This window comes from Camelina sativa, chromosome 19 (assembly GCF_030686135.1).
Source record: "Camelina sativa cultivar CO46 ecotype springtype chromosome 19, ASM3068613v1".
NCBI classification, from domain to species: domain Eukaryota; kingdom Viridiplantae; phylum Streptophyta; class Magnoliopsida; order Brassicales; family Brassicaceae; genus Camelina; species Camelina sativa.
This window is the reverse complement of record NC_141898.1, coordinates 6,354,386-6,377,968: the sequence shown is the minus strand read 5'-3', so window position 1 is coordinate 6,377,968 and position 23,583 is coordinate 6,354,386. Positions and strand designations below refer to the sequence as shown.

The 23,583-nt window shown below is 37.7% G+C and overlaps 5 protein-coding genes, 1 non-coding gene and 2 pseudogenes across 7 annotated transcripts; 5 read left to right on the top strand and 3 right to left on the bottom strand.

Annotated features, from left to right (window-relative positions):
- Positions 1 to 269: 269 nt before the first annotated feature.
- Positions 270 to 2,078, bottom strand: LOC104765194 (uncharacterized; annotated as a pseudogene).
- Positions 2,079 to 2,696: 618 nt separating this feature from the next.
- LOC109130791 (uncharacterized) lies at positions 2,697 to 4,977 on the top strand (annotated as a pseudogene).
- LOC104765191 (uncharacterized) lies at positions 4,904 to 7,078 on the top strand. Its single transcript, XM_010488871.3, has 4 exons — positions 4,904 to 5,490; positions 5,672 to 5,803; positions 6,003 to 6,317; positions 6,510 to 7,078. The coding sequence occupies exons 1-4, from the start codon at positions 5,011 to 5,013 to the stop codon at positions 6,918 to 6,920; spliced, it is 1,338 nt and encodes a 445-aa protein (XP_010487173.1). The 5' UTR covers positions 4,904 to 5,010; the 3' UTR covers positions 6,921 to 7,078.
- On the bottom strand, positions 7,049 to 11,681 carry LOC104765193 (dihydrolipoyllysine-residue acetyltransferase component 2 of pyruvate dehydrogenase complex, mitochondrial). Its single transcript, XM_010488872.3, has 19 exons — positions 11,356 to 11,681; positions 10,926 to 11,019; positions 10,583 to 10,647; positions 10,400 to 10,485; positions 10,259 to 10,299; positions 9,836 to 9,891; positions 9,682 to 9,756; positions 9,506 to 9,598; positions 9,083 to 9,322; positions 8,917 to 8,989; positions 8,703 to 8,803; positions 8,488 to 8,573; positions 8,338 to 8,413; positions 8,185 to 8,252; positions 8,031 to 8,097; positions 7,842 to 7,937; positions 7,660 to 7,762; positions 7,477 to 7,572; positions 7,049 to 7,392 (listed from the first exon to the last, which is right to left on the bottom strand). The coding sequence occupies exons 1-19, from the start codon at positions 11,395 to 11,397 to the stop codon at positions 7,322 to 7,324; spliced, it is 1,629 nt and encodes a 542-aa protein (XP_010487174.2). The 5' UTR covers positions 11,398 to 11,681; the 3' UTR covers positions 7,049 to 7,321.
- A 1,643-nt stretch (positions 11,682 to 13,324) lies between these two features.
- Positions 13,325 to 16,152, top strand: LOC104765190 (eukaryotic initiation factor 4A-1). The gene is made up of 5 exons (XM_010488870.3): positions 13,325 to 13,702; positions 14,341 to 14,409; positions 14,496 to 14,599; positions 14,693 to 15,123; positions 15,207 to 16,152. The coding sequence occupies exons 2-5, from the start codon at positions 14,342 to 14,344 to the stop codon at positions 15,840 to 15,842; spliced, it is 1,239 nt and encodes a 412-aa protein (XP_010487172.1). The 5' UTR covers positions 13,325 to 13,702; position 14,341; the 3' UTR covers positions 15,843 to 16,152.
- LOC147920249 (small nucleolar RNA snoR98) lies at positions 14,123 to 14,237 on the top strand. The gene has a single exon (XR_015591995.1). It is a non-coding gene; the product is annotated as a small nucleolar RNA snoR98 (small nucleolar RNA).
- A 598-nt stretch (positions 16,153 to 16,750) lies between the features above and the next one.
- Positions 16,751 to 17,620, top strand: LOC104765188 (uncharacterized). Its single transcript, XM_010488866.3, has one exon. The coding sequence runs from the start codon at positions 17,089 to 17,091 to the stop codon at positions 17,422 to 17,424; it is 336 nt and encodes a 111-aa protein (XP_010487168.1). The 5' UTR covers positions 16,751 to 17,088; the 3' UTR covers positions 17,425 to 17,620.
- LOC104765189 (putative phospholipid-transporting ATPase 7) lies at positions 17,596 to 23,221 on the bottom strand. Of its 2 annotated transcripts, none has more exons than XM_010488868.2 (11): positions 22,811 to 23,221; positions 20,581 to 22,538; positions 20,387 to 20,497; positions 20,025 to 20,301; positions 19,849 to 19,937; positions 19,659 to 19,746; positions 19,355 to 19,564; positions 19,142 to 19,267; positions 18,946 to 19,044; positions 18,659 to 18,850; positions 17,596 to 18,575 (listed from the first exon to the last, which is right to left on the bottom strand). In XM_010488868.2, the coding sequence occupies exons 2-11, from the start codon at positions 22,407 to 22,409 to the stop codon at positions 17,865 to 17,867; spliced, it is 3,732 nt and encodes a 1,243-aa protein (XP_010487170.2). In that variant the 5' UTR covers positions 22,410 to 22,538; positions 22,811 to 23,221; the 3' UTR covers positions 17,596 to 17,864. The 2 variants fall into 2 exon arrangements, with proteins under 2 accessions (XP_010487170.2, XP_010487171.2); XM_010488869.2 differs by having other exon boundaries at positions 20,581 to 22,535; positions 22,811 to 23,134.
- Positions 23,222 to 23,583: the final 362 nt, after the last annotated feature.

The window sequence follows — 23,583 nt, the reverse complement described above, 5'->3', positions numbered from 1 at the left end:
AAACAAAAACCATTGTACTAATGTAAGTTGAATTTTGAGAACAATGAAAACAATAAACATTTTCAACAGTAGAGTTGAGAATTCAACTTATGGAAGGAGTGGACAAAAGCAAAGCATTGTTTTTCCTGATTTTAAAATGCACAAGTACAAAGTAAATCCTCTAAAATCAATTATCACTCATATTCTAGGAAACAGAACATGCAACTTACACAACAAAAAATTCTGCAAATTATTTAAATAAAAAACATGCAATCTATAACTTAGCTAAATCAAACGTATACTGATATGTGTAGTATCATGGGGCCATGGGCAACTGCCGAGAACGCAAACAGGACCGCAGAAGGGTCGAACATGGAGCTACAACATGGGAGAACTACATCTTCAATCACTATATAGTACAAATCACATCAAAAGCTTCATTGATAATAAGCAAGTCTATCAGCAAAATTAGCTTAGACCAATGTACATCATGCAACTATAAATTTACCAAACATGAACTCAATGCAATAGAAAGCAAAGTATAGCTGCTGTTCATACCTCCCAGTTTTAGTCTGCAAATTTTAGGTGCAATTGTCATATCCCTGAGAAAGAACCTTCTGCAATTGAATCCTAGCAAAAACAAACAAACACTGCAAAATACTCAATTCCAAATACAAATCAGGAATTTTTAAGCATTACACATATGGAACCTTAAGAATTTCCCAATGAAGTCATCGGTGGAAAGTGTATTGCTAGCAACCTTAAGATCCGTAAGCCCTTCCAAGCAAAGTAAACATAAACTTCTCTTGGAAAACAGCGTTCTTTCCACCATCTGAGAACAAACCATTCATATTGATTAGTAAAACTTCAAGCCCTTTGAGAATTGAAAAATCTTAACTTTGTCCAAAAAAACCGCAATTTTAATGGATATGAAACAAATCATATGAACAGAAGAAGAGCTAATAATAATGACCTCTGCAAGTTCTGGTAAGGTATCTTGCGCCGTTATACTCAAAAAACCATTCGGCGTCTTTCAATTTTTGGCACCCAACAACTGAAAAAATATCAAAAGAATCTGAGAAATATTTTTTTGAAAAAAGAAAAGTTAACACCTTTATGCGATCAAAGCAGAAAAAGAACATTCAAAGGTTTTATAAATTAGGTTGAAGAATATTAGGGACTCTAATAAAGAACATCAAAATTAGGGAAAAGGTACAAACCAGTGACCTCAAGAACATCGCACTGCTTGTATACCCGCCATCATCGACATGTATTGAACAGAATAATTGGATTTTGATTATGAAACAAAAGAGAGATTAGGGTTTGGAAGGAAACAAAGAGATTGAGAAAGAGAAAAAAAAAAAAGACACCAAATAAAGCTGAATCCACTGAAAATGCATGTTTAATTCTGCTGATCTAGTGTTGTTGTGTAGAAAAGCTCCTATGAAATTAACAAAAACTCTGTAAAAAATTGGAGACGGCGACAATAGGGAGAGAGAGAAACACTTTTTAGGTTTTTAAATTAACGGATATGATCAAAGTGAATCAACGGTCATGATTAAAGGAAAGGATCCGAAATAATAAAAACGGGTCAGACAGACCCGCGTCTTTATCCGTTTACAGGGGTGGAGAAATTTCGTTTGTATCCTTTCAAAAAACCGAATATTTGATCATAACTCCAATGGCATATCTTTATAATTTCTTATAAAATAAAAGTTTATTAATTAAGCGATTTTACAAATAGTAGTAGGAATATTCCACATTAGATTCTTTGGTACATAATAAATTATATATGACTTGTATGAATCTTCCACATTAGATTGCTGAACTATTGTATTGTACTGATCAACGTCTTAATTATTTTAATAACATAAGTTAATTTCGATGAAGAAATACAAAAACCCCCATGTTAAACCTTATAAAATGACAATAAGAGGCATATATTGTAGTTGTAACAATGCTGACACATTTTCCTTTCATACGTGAGTTTGAGCCACATGTTCATAGTTCATACTCTTCGTCAATTGGCCGAGATGGATGTAGCTAGTGGCAGCAATCGTGGAGGGGATCGTCGACGACGTTGGCAAATACGACGACATATGCGACAAATAAGCCAACATATCAATCGAACAAGTTGGATTAGGAATAATAAAACAGGAAACTCGTCATAGCGCTGTCGAGTGTATAACAAAAAACCTCATAAGATAACTATGATATATGAGATCTATTATTTTTCATATAAAAGTCAGTAAGTCCAGTAAAAAAACGATCGAGTTAGTATTTTATACCAATCTGTTTTGTTCAGTAATTTAAGTCAACCATTGGGCACACTAACCTAAAGTCAACATCGTAACCTTAATTTTTACATGACTATTTTTAGACGTTTAGTTCTAACTTTTCACTGTTTCAGTAATAGATTGTCAAACGCAAAAGTTACTATAATATTCTAGGCTTCATGCAAGTTATTATAAATTGAATACTCCATCAGTTTCAAAAAATAGTATATTTTGCTTAAAAACTCCCAAATTAAGAAAATACTACTTTACAAAAGTTCAACCAATCGTAAACAAGACTACATAATATAAAATATTAAACTTTATATAAAAACTTGAAAACATCCAATATTATGAAACAAAATAATTTCTCTAGAACATCATACATTATAAAACGGAGAGAGTACTAATTAAATAGTCTTTTTATATGAAATTGTACTGTACATGGTTGATTGGTTGGTACTTAGTCGTAAACCACTGATGAAGAGAAGAATGAGGCTCATCGAGGCACATAATGACACTGTACTGCTAATAACCATCCCAAGATAGGCTACACGCTTGCAAATCTCGTAATCCAATACAACAGTTACCTCTTTCCTTTTACAAACCCGAACTCCGGTTTGATTTTCGAAAGAATGACTGTAGTCACTTTGCCATATGCCACTGACCATAGCTTGAAAACTCATACTAGCTATAACTGTCGTCGTAACCATCAGATTCCCTCTTGTTCTTTCTAACCAATTACTTTGAGGGGTAAAGAACGTATCTTTGCGAACCACTTTGATGATTCTGTGTATGGATGATCTTCTCGACCATTGACTTCCATAATTCGTAGCGATGAATGTTTTACAAGGAGTTATAATATTTTCAGAACCGTGACTACTTGAAAAATTAAGAAACATTTGCCTACGACCTAATTATATTTTATGTAAAATTATAGGCACATTTAAACTTTGGTTGCACTCACGTAGGCAAACTTCCACTAATATCCCATGGCTAATCCATAGTTTTCTAGAAAAAAAAGTTTAGTGTGTATTCTTTAAATGAATTAATAATATTTATAAAATCCTTTTTCATTTGACTCTTACATGAAAAATATTTTAATCAATAAAACAAAAAACAAATTTTTCTCAAAAAAAAAAAAATCCCGCCAAAAAATATTGTCCAAAAAAATTCCTGCCAAAAAAAATTTACAAGGATTTTATAAGGTTTTAATAAGATTTAAACGATTTTAAAATATTTATCAGACATTTATAAATTTTTTATAAGTAGAAACCTTATAAAAACCTTATAAAAATCTTATAAAAACTTTGTAAATGCCTTATAAAAACCTTATAAAAATCTTATAAAAAAACCTTTTAAAAATATTGTAAAAGTGTTTACAAGGTTTTTATAAGATTTTTATAAGGTTTTATAGATTTTTAAAAGCGTCTACAAGGTTTTAATAAGTTTTTATAAGGTTTTTATAAGATTTTTATAATGTCACCATTATGGATTGTATGAATCTTCTTCCACATTAGATAGTTGAAGCCTCTTCTTCGTCTCATCCTTATCAATATAAGTTCAAGTTCGATTAAAAGCAAAACTTGAGGTTTCAGTGTTCCAAGATAGTTTTGTTGTTTTTGATTAGATAATAATTCTGTAGTGAATTTGCAAGTGGATGCACGGGATGATTGTTATCTGTAGAAGATTGGTGATGGTGTACCCTCATATACTTTCTCTACTGCAAAAACTTGGTCTCACTTGAACCCGCCTAGATCAAGAGTGGAATGGTATGAGGTAGTTTGGTTTAAAGGAAGGATTCCTAGGCATGCTTTTGTTGCATGAGTTAACTCTAGACACATGCTTCATACAAGGGATAGACTTCCCAGCTGGGGTCTAGTGGTGTCTCCACTCTGTCTGCTCTCCAACTCACACGATGAGTCTCGACAACATCTATTATTTAATTGCGCTTATTCCTCTGAAATTTGGCACTATTTCACATCGTGAGCCCATGTTTCTCCACCTGCTTTATTTGAGGATGGAGTTATATGGCTGAAGAATCCTTGCCGAGATAAGAACACAACTTTGATTCTTCGGCTAGCGTGTCAAGCATCGGTCTACATAATCTGGAAAGAACGCAATTCTCGTATCCATAACAATACCATTCATTTGCTTTTACTCGACTTCTTGAAGTTAAAAGCATAATTCGGTGTCATCCCGATCCTTTGTCAAGAGCTCAGCGGCTTACCTTCCCTTCGAACTCCTTTTTGGTTACCTGGTTTCGTTTATTCCAGTAATCTTTTTATATCTGTTGTATCTTTTTGTATTGTAGGTGTATCTCTTTTAGGAGACACTTGGTTGTAAAAGGGTTCCAACCCCTTGGATATGAAATGAAGGTATGTGTTAAAAAAATAAAAAATAATAATAAATTTTCACAAATCACAAACAGCGTGTCGTTTTCTTCACAACCAGCGTGTCGTTTTATTTGTTTCTGATGAACTAACGCGTTGTTTTCTCTCAAACGAGCGTAGACGTCGACACGTCGTTATGACGTTGGGGGTCCTTTTAGAACGGATCAAAAGTTTAAGGATAAAAAACAAAAATTATGTGAAGATCTTTTTTTATCAACTTGGATAAATACAAGGGTCCGTTTTGCAAATTTTCCTGAACAAAGTCGCCGAAATTAGGGTTTTAGTATTTTAGTGAGTGGTCTCTTCTTCTACATTGTTTGCAGCTTCTTTGATCGACTGAGAGAATCCAAAGGCTTTTTACAACCATGGGAGGCGAAGACATGATTGACCACCTTAACGAGGAAGAGGAAGAGGAAGAGGAGGAGTTCAACACACCAGAACCTCTAGAGAAGAAGCAAAGGAAAGGGAAGGAGATTGCAACAGAAACAGAAACAGAGGATCAAAACAGAGACAAGAAAATCAGACTCAAGGTGACACAAATCCGTGAGAGACCCGATAGAATCTCTCCCATCGTCGCTTATTTCTCTACAAGCTACGATCCTTGCGAGGTGGATCCAGAAACGGGCGAGAAAGTTCATGAAACCCCTAAGGTTACTGTTTACAAGCACAAGGATGAGACGAAGAAGAGGCTTCAGGTTGTGGTAAGCCCTCCTGGTGCGAACGTGGAGTTCGTTGGCACGAATTACACTGGCGAGCAAGCGGCTATGCAGACTACTGCTTATGCTTTGGGTGTCGTCAATAGAGAGAAGAAGACGATCAGGATTTTTCCGGTTGCTCACAATAAGGTTTGAAAAAAAATCGAATTTTTTTCTGTTACCCTTGTTTTTGATGAGGTTTGAGATAATGGTTTGAGTTAGTGGGAATGTTTTAGTGTAATGTGAATAATAAAAGGAATGATTTTTGGGAGTTGAGTTTTGGTTTGTGTTATTAGCATATAGAGTTGAAGTTTTGGGTTTTAACTTGCAGATAATCAGATTGGAGCCAAGAATTAAAACTGAAGAAGCAAATGAGGAAGAAGCTTCAGACGCAGAACTTAGCATAAGAGATCGACTTAGCAAAACTAACCAGAAGTATAGTACAAAGAAAGTTGTTTCTCGGGTATGTCATCTTTTCTATGTGCACTTGTGCTCTACAATATCTATCAGTCTTATTGGTATCATTGCAAATATAAGCTGCTGTATATAATCCTAGCTTTAGTTTAAATCCCTTACTTAGCTTCTGACTAGTACCTATATTAATCTTGAGATTCATTGAGAGGTTTATATATCTAAATGAGAATGTGTGTGTCTTTATGCAGGATAAGAAGAAGCGTAACTTAAATCTGGGAGATGATGCGGAGACCCAGAAGTTCCTTGACGGGAAACTTAATGAACTTGATATTAATACGGGGGCTCTTGAAGGCACCAGTTCCACTGTTGCACGCAACATTCCTCCGTATGATGCCTCTGCACCTTCTCCAAGGGAAGCTTATCCTTTGGACAAAATCATCGAAAAGGGAGAATGGAACTTCCTTGGAGATATATACAGGTTTCTGCAACAGGAAACTGAAGCAGCACCTGACAGTTACCCTTTTTTTGTCCGCAACAGATTGTACAAGTTGCGAGATATCAAGGTAAGATTTTTGATTCTTTTGTTGGTAGTATGCATATACGTGGTAAACTTGGTAAGTCTAACATGTGGAACTATCATGTTGGCTCTGCTGTTAACAAAGATTCTGAACTTGTAGGTAGTCATTTTGATCGTCATAGTTTCATCTACAGCTCAGATTCTATATGCATATTTGAATTTACTGTTTGATATGCAGGACGATGACGAAAAGCAGAGGGTTTCTGGTGTCTTAACGTTTCTCACCCATCTAATTAAGTTCAAGGACAGAAGCTCTATGAATTTTGAATCCGCGAAAAACCACAGGATTCCAGATATCATCCATCGGAAATTTATTAGCATGTTCAAGGATCCTGAATCAGATAGGATACCTGTTGAGAAGTCCAACCTTCTGACAAGCTATGTTCTTGTGCTTTCACTTCACGTGGATAATTTCAAGACCGATCCAGAAGACATAGCTAAAGATCTTAGGATGAGCACAGTTGATCTGAGGAAACATTTTGAGAACCTTGGCTGCAAAATCTCGATGGAGAAGACAGCTAGGGTTGCGACCTTACCGACCCCTCTCAGTTTCCCGCAGATCAGGCGGAGGAGGAAGACACAAAAGTGATGACGATCTGTACTGTTTATTTTTGCTTATTTGCTGGTATTTTAGACATATTTTTTTCCATGGGTTTAATATAGTATTTAAAAGACATGTTTCTTTGGTTTAATGATGTTTTCGAAAATTCCATGATATTGAATTAAGAGGTGTACTTTATTAACAAAGCAGGTTGTATGGGTTTTAATGATTTCAACCTCATGATGAAATAAGCATTACGCCATAAAACCAGTTAAGAATAAGATTGTTGGATTTCCTGATCTTATTTTGGGACAAAAAATCTGCCACCTCAATGTAGTGAATAGCAAAACACGCAACTTTCAAGGCCTCAGTGCTAAAGGGAAATTTGATGTCAGACTCTTATAAATTTAGCTTTGATGTGTGTGTCTGTGTATGTGTGCGTCTGGATTTTAGAGCAACATAGATTCCGGGGTTTCGATGTAGCCCTTGAAAGCTTTCAGCCACTCAGCTCCAATAGCACCTGCACATGACGATTACTTATTAGATGCTTTCGATGAAATGATTATTGATGATACAATAGGGAATGGGAGGGGGATTCTGTTACCATCTATTACGCGGTGGTCACAGCTTAGTGTTACAGACATGTACGAAGCAACGTTGTATTGGTCAGGACCAGTACCGGGAACAACTCTCTTTTCGGCTGTTTTGAGATTCAGACACCACAATATAATAAGTTATGGGGAAGAAACTTCAATGGATAAAGTGGATGAGTGTGCTAAGGGCTTACCGGATCCTATTGCTAGAATGGCAGCTTGAGGTGGATTGATGACGGCACAAAACTGTTTGATGCCAAAAGGTCCTCCCAAGTTGGAGACTGTGAATGTTCCTCCCTGTCAGAAGAAACAGTTTTGAGTTGATTTGCTTTCAGAGCAGCATTATTAGTGAGCAGTGACCGAAATCTAATCTAACCTCATAATCTTCCGGCTTCAAGCTGTTTTCTTTTGCTTTTTGGGCCAAGAATCGAACCTCTTCTCCAATTGTGGATAGTCCTTTCTTGTCTGCGTCCTGCAATCAAGCAATTTGATAAACTGAGTTTTTTTTCTGAAATCTCAAGTTTCTGCCGAGAAATGTTAATAACTGTATCAACAGCTCCCTCACCTTGACCACGGGAACGTAAAGCCCATTTTCTGTTTGTACAGCGACGTTGATGTTCACATTTTTAAATCTGTACATATTAAGAGTAAAATAAGAACCACGAAACTAGATGATTTGCAAAGTTGTCATGAACCTCTGAAGCAGAATATGTACTTACTGGCGGATATATTCGTCTGTCCATGAACTGTTGCACTGAGGAACTTTTCGAAGAGCCAGTGCAGCAGCCTGCAATTCGAATAAGAAAAGGTTTCATAATGGATAACAGAGAAGGATATTTAATTAGGCTTGAAAGAAAGGAAGTGTGATGCACCTTAATAACAAGATCATTTACAGATATCCGTTTCCCACCAGATGTCTCTTGATATGAATTGAGTTGACTCCTAAGACTGCATATGAAAATAGCTATGTTTAGCACCCATTGACCGAGTCAAAATACATAATCTGAAAACTTAATACTTACCCCATCATTTTGTCCACACATGTATCCACGGTCAGGTAGTAGTGAGGAATAGTTTGCTTTGAGAATGCCAAACGTGAGGCTGTGACCTGTCAAATTCATACAGTTAACAAATTTTGGAATTTTTGCCTTATAGTGCCCAAAACAGAGAGATCGTGGGTCAAGGTAACCTAGAAATACCACAAGCGATCAAGATATAAGGTTGTATAGGTATTTGCCTTTCGTATCTGAGTGTGAGGGGTGTCAACATAGTCCAGATCTGGAACCTTTGAATCCGTGCGCTTGGAAGGCTTGGCAGTAGTTTCTTTACCACCTGAAGCTGTCCCATAGGAAGATGCATTAGGACACATGGATGACGTAAATTCGGTAAAGAGAAGCAAGAAAGACAGGGGAAAAATGTAAGGAGAGGGCATAGCCAAGGCGTTATGATACCTAAGAAATCTTCGACATCAGCCTTCACTATCCGTCCTTCAGGACCTGTGCCTTTGATGCTTGATAGAGGTACCTAATGTTTTTGAAGGAAAAGTAGGACAAAAAGTTAAGAGCATGGGGATCAAACACTAGAGCTTTACTGGTAACTTTTTTTTTGGAAACTAACACTATTATCTTCAGCCAACTTTCTTGCAAGAGGACTGGCAAAAATACGATCTTCTGAAGGAGCCGAGCTTGGCTTGGAACTCTTGGCTTCAGGAGCACTGGTTGGTTTCTCAACCTTCTCTTCCTTTGGAGGGGAAGGAGCTGGTTTTTCTTCAGGAGCAGCAGGACCAGCATCAGATGAGGGGGTGTAATCTTTAAACTTTTGAATATCCTCTTCCTCTTCAACTGTGATAGCAATCACCTAGTTGGGACAAAGAACATTTATATGTGATTTATATAAAGATATTTTGTCAATTTTGTTGCATAATTCATTGATTTGCAACTCCACAGTCACAAAAAGGGAGCGTAAGGCTCACAATCAATGTTTTATGAGAAGCCATTGTAATTAACAAGTCTCCCAAAAAAAAAAAAGAAACAATCAGACCTCCCCAACTTGAATTTCTTTTGCCCCTTCCTCCTTTACTATCTTGGCTAGAAAGCCCTCTTCCATGCATTCCATTTCGACGGTTGCTTTGTCCTAAAATATTTAGATTGAGATTAGTGTTATTTTCCTGGCAGAAGAATAAAAATAAGAAGAGATTCAATCTAGCTTAACATTACAGTTTCGACTTCACAAAGCACTTCACCAGGAGCAACTTTATCACCTTCTTTCTTCAGCCACCTGGCAATGTTACCCTGAAGTTTCAACAGGTCGCTTTAGTAGAACGATAAAATAATATACCATGTTAGCAAGTAGGTACTCAAAGGTCCATACCTCAGTCATTGTTGGCGAAAGAGAAGGCATTCCAATCTCTTGATGAGGAGGAAGATCTGAAACATATGTTTAGAAGTTCTCGGTAAAACAAAACCATGTAGGAATAATATGATAGCCGCAAAAGGCACAAAAACCAAGTCAGACGCTAGTTATTCCAGTTACCATTAATATTCCACACAGTTGCACAATCTTGTCATCACAGAAATTCCGTGATAAACCCCTAATAGATCGTTAACCAGCTACATAGCTAGCATATACAAGGCCGGCCTAAAGAAGTATGAAATATGATCCGGCAAAAGTAAAATCAGAAATCTGGTTTTCTCTACACAGATTATCATACAGGCCAAAGAATACATACAAAGAGCAAGCTGGAAGTCATATACAAGTTAAAGTTAAACTCTTGATGAAGAACTAACTAACTACCTGAACTTGATGAAAAACCTCTTACTGATCGCATCTGGGAGCTGAAACGCAAGAAAATAAGCTTACAGTAAGAAAATTAGCTAAAGATAGAAGTATCCATACAGGAACACAGTAAGAAGTATGCACATAACAATTACATACCTTATAAATTCTTTAAAAGATTTTGGTCCTGTCATTGTGCTGCTTAGCTTTGTGCTCATAGTTGAAATACCACTAGGCATTGATAGCTATATAATGCATTTAACAACGTTACGACAAAAAACACACAGAGGATTATGCTACAAGGGCATAGCCGAGGAAGAAAACTGAACAGCAGGGACTTACATTGCCGGCACTACATTTAGAAAGTCTCTCCACAGTGGAATAATTCAGGCGGGACTTGAAGATATCTGAAGAACAAAAACAAAGAAAATGCTGAAGGGAGAAGCATAACATAATACTCAAAAACATATTAACTTTCAATCATTTAAAGAGGGAACACAACTCTCTTCCTCAATGGGGAAAAAGATGTGAATATCAAATTTAAACTATTCCAGCTCCACAGAGACGGTGTGGTGCTTGTAACCGTGTCAACCAATAGAAACAACCGTAGAGCTGGATACAATTCTACATCACATGAGCACAAGAATAGAAACGAAGAAGACACGAAAAGTTCAAACTAAGTTACCTTGTCTACCAGTGAGAGAGGGCTGGGTACAGTTGGAGAAACATCGGACAGCCACAGCATGGTCACGCCTCAGTAATGTGGAAACATGTTTCAACTGTCAAAATCACACCAACCATCAAAGTGGCGTTATACAATTTACTCTGATTGCAAAACTAGAACTCTTCCAGTAGTAATAACAATGAACACACAAGCGTAACAACCACAATTTGCATAAATCATAACGCGAACCTCAACTAAAGCTATGGATAGCAAAATGCAGAATTGCCCATGGTTAAAAAAATTAATCATTACCAACCAAAAATTTCGTTAATGGAAACAATTTTTATAATCACGAAATCAAAATGATCATCGAAGAACTAAAAAACACGATCAGATAGGTACGCAAAAAAAAAAGAAAAAAAAAAAGAGAGAGAGAGAGAGAAAGAGAAACCTTTTTGGAATGATTGATGATGATACGAGATGCGTAAGTCATTGTTGTTTCAAATCGGAACACTGCCTCAGCCCCCGATCCGAATTTCGCAACTGTGAATGTTTCGATTAGAAAGGAAGATGAATAAACAAAACAAATTCAAATGGTGGGAGTGTTTAGGGTTTTCAGCAAAAAAAAAAATATCAGAAGATCGACGAAATCGATTATTTTGACTTTTATTTTAATTCCAATCTGAATTTTCGTTTTTGATTCTCTGAGCTTTTGCGAGTCACCAAAAGACAGAGATCATCAGGTGCGTTAGAGTGAGTAGGCATCTAATGAACGGCGAGGATTAGTCAAACTAACGCCGATTTCAAAAAGTCAAACTTTATTAATGGGCCTAACCTTCCCAGGCCCGTATAAAAATTGAATTGATGTTTCACTATATAGAGAGCTCGTTGTTATTGCAAACATTCGTTCTTGATGACAATGGTGCTACTACTCGTATCGTATGGCTCAATTTTTACACACTTATGATGATCCCCCGAGTCGTGACAGTTCTTCTTGTCCGAGGGGACATGTTCCTCTCTCTCTCAGCTGCTACTAGCATTTTAAATCGTTTGAAGAAAAATCTCAAAAATAACAGAACGGAGCTGGGGGCATTTCTTTTATGTCTTTTGCTTAGTTTTCCTCATACATTTTGACTCTAAAGCACGTTTCTGTTTTTGTCCTCTCCAGCTATGTCTACAATGGCAACAGCTTAGTAAATTCGTTAGAAGGCTGAAATCAAAAACATTGCTGGCTGAAGAAAGGCAAGAAACTCATTGTGATGTCCTTCTTTCGTCCAGAGGTGCTCAAGAGAGTGTAACAATTGAATACTATGTATCTCGACACATAGACATGTATCCCCTGACTAACTATCTCCACTTTGTATCCCACAACTTGTCCTCTAAAAAATATATATTCTTGAATTGAGGCTTAGATTCACAATCTCCACTTTGTATCCCCTGATCAAAGAAATTATTGGATTCAAGGATTCACTTGTAAATGCATTTGAATGTGGTCATGTGGAACAGTACTTACCTGATTAATGTGTTAATACTTAATAATAATAAATATATTTTCAGATAATAGTTTTTTATCATTTACTTTAATTCTCTTTGTAATTTCAAGATAGGTTGCATGGAAACGGAAACATATATGCAGAAATGAAACGTTTCAAAAACAGAAAACAATTTTTTCTAAAAGTAGAAAATGAAAAATTTTTGGAAACGTATGTATATACATAAAATATCACACCAAACATAAATATTAATAGTTGAATTAAAACACTAAAAATATTATATATATATATATAATGAATTCATATATTTCCAACTTATTTATTAATAAGTTTCCAAAAAAAAAGATTTTGGTCGTGTTTCCCAAACGAAAACCGAGTTTCCATCGTGTTTCCAAATAGAAATTTCTAGGAATCGTGTTTTCAAAACGGAAACGGAGTTTCGATCGTGTTTCTAAATATAATTTCTACGAATCGTGTTTTCATAACTTGTTTTCATGTTTCCACGAGTTTCGGAAACGAAAAATAGAACTCAAAAAGATTTGAAGAAAGAAAGCTTTGGAAATAAATTAAAAATAGAATAAAGAAATATTTCCTTTTCTCAGTCAAGAAATAATTCCTTTTTTCCAAAATAATTTATAAAAATAATAAAAAAAATATTTTCCAAAGTATTTTACCCACGAAATATTCTTTAATCAAGAGAGACATATAATAATAATAAATATTTGTTGAGATAATACTTTAGTTTATCATTCACTTTTATTCTCGTTGTAATTTGGAGAAAGAAAGCTCTGGAAAATAAATTAAATTAATTACATGAATTTAATTTTGTGTTATTGACCCCAAATAACATTATTTAAAATAATGAAGAATATATGTTCCTAAGTAATTTACCCACTTGATATTCTTTAATCAAATTGGTACCAAAACAAATTGGAGTTTGTGTGTTTTAAGACAATGAGTTTATAATAAGTGTGATTGATGCATCAAACAAAACAAATCCTTGTCCGAGCCAACAAAGGAGTAAAAAGAAAGAGAGAATAAGGGTAAAAGGGGAAATACAAGTAAAAGAAAAAGGAGGAAGAAGATTTCCAAAGGAAAACCCTAAAGGCGGAGTATATAAAGTTAAAGCAAACGCGTTTTCTCTCTGCCTCTTTCGGTTTTTCACATCAGTCTCTCCTCACAACAAAGCCTCAATCTTCGCTCTCCTTTCTCTCTCAACCCGGTTCAGATCCGTGTTTGGGAGATTCAAGCTCCCTGAAATTTTCCTACTTTCGTTTACTAATCTCTTCTCAACGTTTGCTCCAGGTATATTGCATCTCTTCCGCTTCTATTTTTCCTTTTCCTGTTACCTTTTTTTTTTTTTCCTTAGATTCGTGATTTGGGTCTCGTTTTCGATAGATTTTGTGAGTTTGTTGATTTGAAAGTTTTGATTTTTGTTGTTTCTAGATCGTTTTATCGTTACCCTTATCTTCTTGCTCTGTTTATTAATATTATATGAGCTGCTGGTGATGATGATGACGACTATTTATGTTTCGATCTAATTACCATCTTTAAGAATCTGTAGGTTTTTTTAATTTTGACAGTGATTTGTTTGTAAGTTTTTATTACCTCTAGGTTACATAACTCGTATGTTATTGACTGTTTCTTAACAGTTCGTTGTGGTTGTCTGGATTTATAAGGTCTTTCATATTGGAGAAATAGGTTTGAGTGGTGTCTATCTTTATATATATGGATAACCATGTGCCTTTTTATACATTCTCTCCGAACATCATCTGAGGCAGATATTAATGCTTGTTTTCCTCCCTTTATGGACTTCGAGTTTGGCTATTTTGTCACATTCCCTCCTTTGCAATCGTTATTTATCACGAAGTGAAATATATGTTGTCTTTATTTGTCTCATCACGATATCTAATTTGTTTTGTTGTTGTTCTGTGTGTGTGTAGTATGGCGGGATCTGCACCAGAAGGCACTCAGTTTGATGCACGTCAGTTTGACCAGAAACTGAATGAAGTGTGAGTCTTTTTGTTCTATTTCTCATCTTGTGTGTTGTGCTCTTTCTGAATGCTCTAGTTGCTAATTTGTATCTGTATGGATGCAGACTTGAGGGACAGGATGAGTTCTTCACTTCTTATGATGAGGTTCATGAGAGCTTTGATGCCATGGGTCTCCAAGAGAACCTTCTCAGGGGTATCTATGCTTATGGTATGTGTTTGAAGTACTCTTGAAAGCTATCTTTTGTGATTTATGTCTTGCTCTTATAAATATCATCTCATGCGTGTTTTTGTGTTCTCTTAGGTTTTGAGAAGCCTTCTGCTATCCAGCAGAGAGGAATTGTCCCCTTTTGCAAAGGTCTCGATGTGATTCAACAGGCCCAGTCTGGTACTGGGAAAACAGCTACCTTCTGCTCTGGTGTCTTGCAGCAGTTGGACTACACCCTTGTCCAGTGTCAGGCTTTGGTTTTGGCTCCAACTAGAGAGCTTGCTCAGCAAATTGAGAAGGTCATGAGGGCCCTTGGTGATTACCTTGGTGTCAAGGTTCACGCCTGTGTTGGTGGAACCAGTGTTCGTGAGGACCAGCGCATTCTCCAAGCTGGTGTCCATGTTGTTGTTGGAACTCCAGGACGTGTCTTTGACATGTTGAAGAGGCAGTCTCTCCGTGCTGACAGCATCAAGATGTTTGTTCTCGATGAAGCTGATGAAATGCTCTCCCGTGGTTTCAAGGACCAGGTTTGTCAATATTTCCCTAGAGCTTCTAATCCGTTTCCCGTAATGGTTAAACTCTAATCTCACTTGTTTCCTTGATGTTGCAGATCTATGACATATTCCAGCTTCTTCCACCAAAGATCCAAGTTGGTGTGTTCTCAGCAACCATGCCACCAGAAGCTCTTGAGATCACAAGGAAGTTCATGAGCAAGCCAGTGAGAATCTTGGTGAAGCGTGATGAGCTAACCCTTGAAGGTATCAAGCAGTTCTACGTCAACGTTGAGAAAGAAGAGTGGAAGCTCGAGACACTCTGTGATCTCTACGAGACTCTCGCCATCACTCAAAGTGTGATCTTCGTGAACACCAGGCGTAAGGTTGACTGGCTCACTGACAAAATGAGAAGCCGTGACCACACAGTCTCAGCTACCCACGGAGACATGGACCAGAACACCAGAGACATCATCATGAGGGAGTTCAGGTCTGGATCCTCGCGTGTTCTCATCACCACTGACCTCTTGGCTCGTGGTATCGATGTGCAACAAGTCTCTCTGGTCATCAACTTTGACCTCCCAACTCAGCCAGAGAACTACCTCCACCGTATCGGAAGAAGTGGAAGGTTCGGGAGAAAGGGAGTGGCGATCAACTTCGTGACTCGTGATGATGAGAGGATGCTGTTTGATATTCAGAAGTTCTACAACGTGGTTGTCGAAGAGCTGCCTTCGAACGTGGCCGATCTGCTGTGAAGGGAGAAAAAGAAGTCCGTCCGTTGCCGTACTAGTATCACCGGAGAAGAAAGGTTTTTCTTGTTTTGCAAGGCACTCTTTGATCTGATTTTGACACCGTCGTCTCTCTATCAGCGATTTCTCTTTTAAGTTTTTTCTTAGTTGTTTTTCTCTATTCCTTCCCCTCTACGAACATATCTCTCTTCTGACCATTTTTATTTATGGAGTATTTATTTCTTCTCTATTTTAAAATTTCGGCTTTGTTGTTTGTCTTTGATTATTGTATCGATCAAATCCTTTCATCAAAAGTTTGGTTTAAAACCTTTTTTCATATGTTTGGTTTCGAAGTCGTAAGATTCAATATCAGGCCAATGTTTGTGGCAAAGATAATGTGATTAGGCGACGTTACATCATTGTCATTGTGGCATCAATCAAAATGCAATGGCACTCTCTCTCACGCGTTACATCAATGACAAATCTTGTTATGAAAAAGTCTGTTTCCACACGGCGACGAACTCGCTTTACATCTTCTTTATATTTCTAGAGCGTTTTGTTCTTTTGTTTTAATAATAGTTTTATATTTCTTGCCTTATTGAAAGTATGTTAGATGTACACTACTAAATTTTTTCGTCTGAACAGGTGTATTATTCAAAATTTGTGAGTCGAGCCTACCACCGACAAGGGTTGCTCGCCTTTTATAATTTGAACTGAAAAACATTGGTCTCAAGTTCTGCAAAGTGTTTTTTTCACGAAAAAAGAATATCTAATTAAAAGTAATTTCTTCCATTATTTCCTGTGAGACACTACCGGTTTGGACAATCCGCGTGCCTATCAGAAAATAGTAGTTGGGAAAAAATCACATCCACACAACACAAACCTAACCAACACAGCACAAGCATAGAACCAAAAAAACACACATGAAAAAGTCTAATGATTCATACCAGTATTACGTAATATTTTTTTCTACTACTTGTACATTAAATGAATAACTTAACTCTTTTGAAGAGTTTGACCACAAAAAAAAAAAAAAAAAGTTTTGAAGAAGGGAAAATAAAAACATAAGTAGGTCCTTGATCAACTCAACATGACAATTGTAAATTGATTTCCCAAAAAGACTCTTTTTAGTGTATTTTGAAAAATAAACTAAATAGTATTATTTCATTAATTTACTAACTTTTTTTTGAAAAAAAGACAACATAGACGACGACGACGACTCTTCTTCGTTTCAGAATTCAAGACCAAACAAAACTCAAATCAGTAAATCACCATGGAGAATTATTACAAAGAAATGGAACCGCCAGCAGCTACTGGAAACCGCAGAGACGCAGTTTCAGTGAAAGGCCACAGCGTGAGTTTCGACGATTCAGCCGCCGATCAGAGTCAGACGAACAACGATTACCAGTTAAAGATAAAGAAAAGCAAAAGCGTTCCAAACGCGGATCGTGGTTCGGCGTCGGCTTCTAGAAGCTGGAGTTTCAGCGATCCAGAATCGCGGAGGAAGAGAAGAGTCGCTGGCTATAAAGTTTATTCCGTCGAACAGAAGATGAAGGGATCCATTAGAAAGAGCTTCAAATGGTTCAAAGGCGTCATCGGTATTTCTTGATTTCTATATATATTTTCTCTAAATTTCTTGATATAGAAATTTTCAAAACCCACCCGAAACTATGAAAAATATCTCTGTTGTAAGAAATACAGGAAACTCAAACTAAAATGTTTCTTTCTCGTGCAATTATATCAAGATTGTATAGTCTTGATTCTTGAATGAGACAGATAATGAATGAACAAAATCAGTTTCCATATCTACCTGTGAATATGACCATACCACTTCAATTACATAAAAAAAACCATTCCTTTTCAAGAAAAAGAAAAAAGAAAGAAGAAGCTATTTTATAAGAATCTCTAATCAATACTCGCACAATACAACATTCTCCCGTCCTTTTCTTTGTAATTCTATTATCTTCAATCCCAGTTCTCCTTGTTCTGTTTCCTCCAAAATTAATGAATATTTCTCGAGAAAGAGGAAAACTTACTGGATCAATTATTTCAACTATGTTGTGTGGTGGAGGTTGTATCAGTTGATGCTGAGACGCCACTCATCCCGCTCATAACGCTCAAAATCGAGTGTTTTCTCTGGAGCCTTCCTCTCAACTGCCGGATCTTGGCATCTACACGAGCCGTGAATCCTATCTTGGTCTTCTCTCTAGCCTTAGATCTCTCTCTCGTCCACATACGCTCGTCCTGTACGTCAATTCTGAAATGCTTGATCTCTTGAATGATGTGATGGTCCAGAGGGTTCAACGATCTCTGGAACGAAATGTGAGCCAAGTAAGGAAGTGTTGTGGCGGCTATGACCAGCAGTGTGGTTAGCCAGTAGATTGGTGCTGGTGCTAGGGTTTCCGAGAGCATGTGGAACATGTTGCCTGAAATTTTTGGAGGTAACCTGCCAAAGAGTGCAAGGAAGATGTACCACGTGACGATACTTCCCCAGATAAATGCGTGCTGGATCCAAGTGAAATGGCTCATGGTTAAAGCTATCTGTACGTTCACTGCCCAAATGATGCAAGTGAACATGGTGGTTCCCATTGCGTTCATGTCTGCTGTTTGGCCCCCAGAACAGAAAGATTGGACGTCGAAGATGCCAATGTTGAGGCCAAAGATGACTATGGATGCGTAGACTCCATTGCCCATCCACCCGAGGATTCTTTGCCAGTCAAAGAACAAGTTCTTGGGGCCTTGCTGGTACAATGCAGGGAACTAGCGAGAGGGACAAAGTTAATATAAGAAGAAGGTTTCAGGGTTTAGATTGGAGAGAGTTAAATGAGCAGAGAAGCGTAAACCTGTAAGCAGACTTCTGAAGATACGTCTTGCTCGAAAACTCCGAGGGATATGACGGGGAGAGAAGTGAGGATAACGTTGAACATCAACAAGTAGTAGTCATTGTATATGGCTTGACCAGAAAACCCAGTGAAAGCCTCAAAGTAGAAGAGAGTCAGACCAAATGTTATGTTCTTGTAAAAGAAGTAACAGATCTGTCAGAAAAGAATGTGAATCAAAATCAGGTTGTATGTTGTTCGATGGGTTATGATGGGATTTTCTGTATATCAATTATACCACAAATACTTACCATCTGGGCTATTCTTTTGTAGCACCAGTGCCCGTGGACAACTAGTAGTCTCTCTAAAAACCGAAACTGGGCTATGGAGAAATCGCTTGCCATTACAGCCTGAACAGAAAGAGAAATGCATTTGCAATCAGAAACAGACCTATATCGCCATTAACCAAAGAAAATGTCTAGTTAAATCGAAAACACGTTTAATGACCTGCATGCCTTCCACACCACTGATTCCTACACCTATATCAGCTTCTTGAATCATTCCAACATCATTTGCACCATCACCGATTGCCAAGGTTGTCTTTCCTGTTCCTTCTTTTGCTAGTCTTGTTACCTAGAAACCGAGATAGATAGACAAAAGTAAGTGATTTCAGTCAATAACAAAAAGATAGAGCTAGGACTTGTGGTGTATCAATCTTACAAGTGCCTTCTGTTTGGGAGAGACACGACAGCATATCACTGAAGCACAATCAACAGCCAGGGCAAGAAACTGATACTTAATATCATCCTCCAAAGCATATGTAAGTGTCTTTCCATCAATGATCAAAGCAAACGCTGCATGTGGATCCTTCTCTAGTTTGATTATCTGTGAAGCATTTATGATCTGCATCAAAATGCTCTCTCTCGCAGCCTGGCCATTTACAACAATAAAAAGTTTCTCACATCAAATGCAAGCTTTATTGAAACAGTAATGTAGGTTTTTAACGTATCAGCCTAATACATACCGCTTCTGGGTCTTGGAATGATCCCTCTTCGTTTCTTAGTGCTATGGATATCTGCTTCATACCCTGTCGCAGCAAACTGCAGGCATATCTGCATTTGGAAAAACAAAGAACTTAGTCCACTTAGTATCTATTATAAAATTCCCAAGATTTGGGGTCGTGGTATTATCAGCAACATAAAAGAATAACACACCCTATGTTAATTGCTGTCTCCATCTTATCTCCTGTCAAAACCCATATCTTGAGACCAGCTTGGGCAAGTTTATCTATGCACTGAGGCACCTGTAACGAACAATAAACAGTAAGCTGAAAGGAAATATCAATTATTAGCGTCATGGTAGTAATCCTATACAAACTTCCACTACATACCCCTTTCTGCAGTTTATCTTCCACTGCAGTAGCACCGACAAGAATCAATTCCTTCTCCATCATATCGGATACCTTTTCGAGCATTTCATCTCTGTCAGCTCCGACTGAAGTTTTGGCTTTGTGAAATTCACTGTTCCAAATCGAATACTCAGTCTCATCCAGCTTTCTATAACTGAGCGCTAATGTGCGTAAACCAGCTTCACCATATCCATTCAAATGCTTTGAAGTGGCTTCCAGATATTTTTTTCCATTCTTGGATAACCGGTCGAATATTATGCTGCAAATTATCAAGATAACGCATTGAACTTTACTTTAGTATAACAGATACGCTATATTGAACTGCTTGAAGTTATGAGGCCAACCTGTCAGCACCTTTACAGAGTAGAAGAATCTGCCCTTTTTCATCACGAATGATAACAGACATTCTTTTTCTTTTGCTAGTGAAGTCCAAAACGTTTAAAACTTTGTATTCTCTATAAAATATTGGACAAGTGGTTAGATATATATTCACTGGAACCGATACGAACAAGTGAAAGATTTACAGTTACAATGTCACCTTTCAAGTGGTTGGCCTAAATGTCGTTCACTGATAAACACACTTGATTGAGTTCTTTTAGTAAACTCAAAACCAAACTCCCCAGCGGCAACAAGGAAAGCAACTTCATCAGGAGACTCTGCTTCATAAGTACACTTTCCAGTATCTTCATCCACCTCGGGAATAGCAGTGTGACAAACAGCAAGTATACGCAGAAACATCAAAATGTCATCTGGATTGGGTTCATTTAACCAGTTTCCGTTCATGAGACGTTCATCCTCAAAACTAAACCCCTTGACACCAGTGGACTGCGTCTGATCTATTTCGTCAGTAGCAGTGATTACAGTCTCCAACTCAATATCTGATGAGTTCTTGCTGGGCATTTTGGCATATCCATGCATCCTTCCTCTAGTCCTTGGAAGGTCGTTCATTTCTTCACCTTGCTCCTCGTCGAGATCTATCGCCATCTGCTTTGCTGCAGCTAGTTCTACTTCACTGGCGCGAACACCATAAGCAGAACCCGCGATGGAGCATTTCAAAAAATCCATCTGATTACATGTCAAAGTTCCTGTTTTATCGGAAAGGATTGTGTCAACTTGTCCCAGCTCTTCATTCAAATTCGATGTGCGTGCTTGAGCTGGAGTCCCGCTGTCGCTATCATACATGTGCAAGTCTTGGTTTATGAAAGTTGCCTGCAAAACTTTTACGAGCTCGATGGAAACATACAATGAGATGGGAATCAAGTACCCATAAAGCAAGACAGCAGTGATCAGATGGACGACCCAAGCGTGAAAAGGATTTCTTGGATTAGTTAAGCGCTCGGGCTTATCTGGTCGTAAGTACCACCACTCTCCCATATGCATCTTTGTCATCACTGCGAAACCCAGTGAGCTGATGAAGGAGACGGTCACAAGGAGGGCAAAGAGAGTATATATGATGTAGTCCATTCTCTTTTCAATTCTGCTTCTCTTTGAAGGGGATTTTGTTGAATTCTGCATGACTTTTGTGTCATGGCCAGTAAATATCACCACCCCATAGACATAAGCCGTGTTCCTGAGCTTTGAGTCTCTCAAGAGAATCTGGTTAGGATCGAGCGGATAAACCCGGCCGTCATATTCAAGATTTCCAACAAACGTATACAGGTTAGGATTGGGATCTTCACATTTGATAGTTCCAGAAAAAGTGTGGAAAGCATCATCCCGTTCCAAAGGCAAGGTAACATCCAAACATCTCTTAACTTTGAGGTTGGTTTCGCCATCTAAGTTCATGGTCTCGACATAACAGATCCCATCCTCATAACTTGATGACAATAAGAGCAAATCAGCAGGGAAAAATTGATCCTTTTCCACCTTGACAACATCCCCAACACGGATCTTGTTCCACTTCCTACGACCAAAAACACCATCCCCTCTATGAACAACGGCTTTCCTGGAATTGACCTTCACATCCTGCATAAACCGGCGCCAGTCCTCCAAAGCCTCTTTACCCATACTAAGGCCGACCACAAAAATCAATGGTGCAATCATACTCCATTTGTTGAATGGGGAGAGAGGGAAGACAGAGAGAATCGCAGCAACGAGGAAGTAGAAATTGGCAACACGGTGGAACTGCTCATACAAGCATTTGGGCAAGAAGGTGATGAGGTTATACCTAGTGGTGGACACATAGTTAGAGGTGTACCTGAGGACTTTAGCCAGATGCATATGAGGTTGGTTACAGTGAACAATTCTAGTGTATCCAGGTCCATTAATGATATGGGGTTCTTGATTTTCTAGGGTTTTTGGCCTTAGGCATCTAAAGGTGTAAAAATGGCTTTTCCGAATCCTTGATCTTATTCTGCGACGCCCCATTCTCTCAAAAAGTGTGAGCTCAACGCAAGAGAGAGAGAGAGAGAGACCGAATCAGCTGTTCAACAAAGAAACACGAAAATCTCCTTTTACCAAACGATGTGTCCCCTGGTTCAGAGGCCCTCGCCACTACTGTGAGAAATCAAGAAAAAAAAAAAAAAAAAAAAACAAATCAGCTTAACGAATCACAAATCGAGCCCTTTGAATAAACCACCGCAGAATCGAATCAAGAAACGATCACATGAAAAATTAAGGAATCCATTAACGAGTCGTCGTATCAGAACCACCAACATTCCCAAAAAAAAAAAACACCTTGCAGCACAAGACAACGGAAATCCCTAGAAACGCGACGCAAAATTCCCAAATTATAATAAACAAAATCGAGTTTGGGATCGAAGAAACACCTAGAATCGGGAGGATCGTTCATGAAGAAACTCGCGCAAACACCCGATTCCAACGGAGATGTTAACAAAACCAAAAAGCTGATGATGTTAGATTGCTTTATCGCAAATTCGCAAACAACAGAAGAGGGAAGAAGAGGAAGAAGAAGAAGAAGAAGAAGAAGAAGAAGGCTCTCGTTCTTTCTTTTGGAGAAGAAGAAAGATCGAAAAGGGAAAAAAAATGTCACACTCTCTCCCTGCGGGGGAGCGTTCTGCTGCAACTCTCTCTCTCTCTCTCCAACCCAACGCAGCAATTTCCGTTTCAGCTTCCTATTTTACCGATTCTCTTATTATTAGTGTTTTTTTTTTCAGTTAAAAAGTTAAAAAATACCTATATAACAAAATCAAACTATTTATTTACAATCTATTAAATTTCCTAAGTTGTATAACCAAACAACTGGTTTTATAGTATTGTATTTTGTTGGAATATAAATGATATGTTTCTTTGTCACAAAGTTTACAATTACTACGATTATTAAGATCACACAACAATTTTATAGTACTCCGTAGTCCGTAATTTAATACATTAATAAAAGCGAATTTATTTTCGATAATTTTTATGAGAATTATAGTAGTCCGTACAAGATACTTATGTACGGAGACTAAAACCGGTTTGGTTATACAACTAAACCGAATATAACCATCATTCACTCACTTCATTTCTCTGGACTCTGGGTCGTCGTCACCTCCAAGTCCAATCTGTTCCTCATTAAATATCAAGCCCGGCCCAATCAACT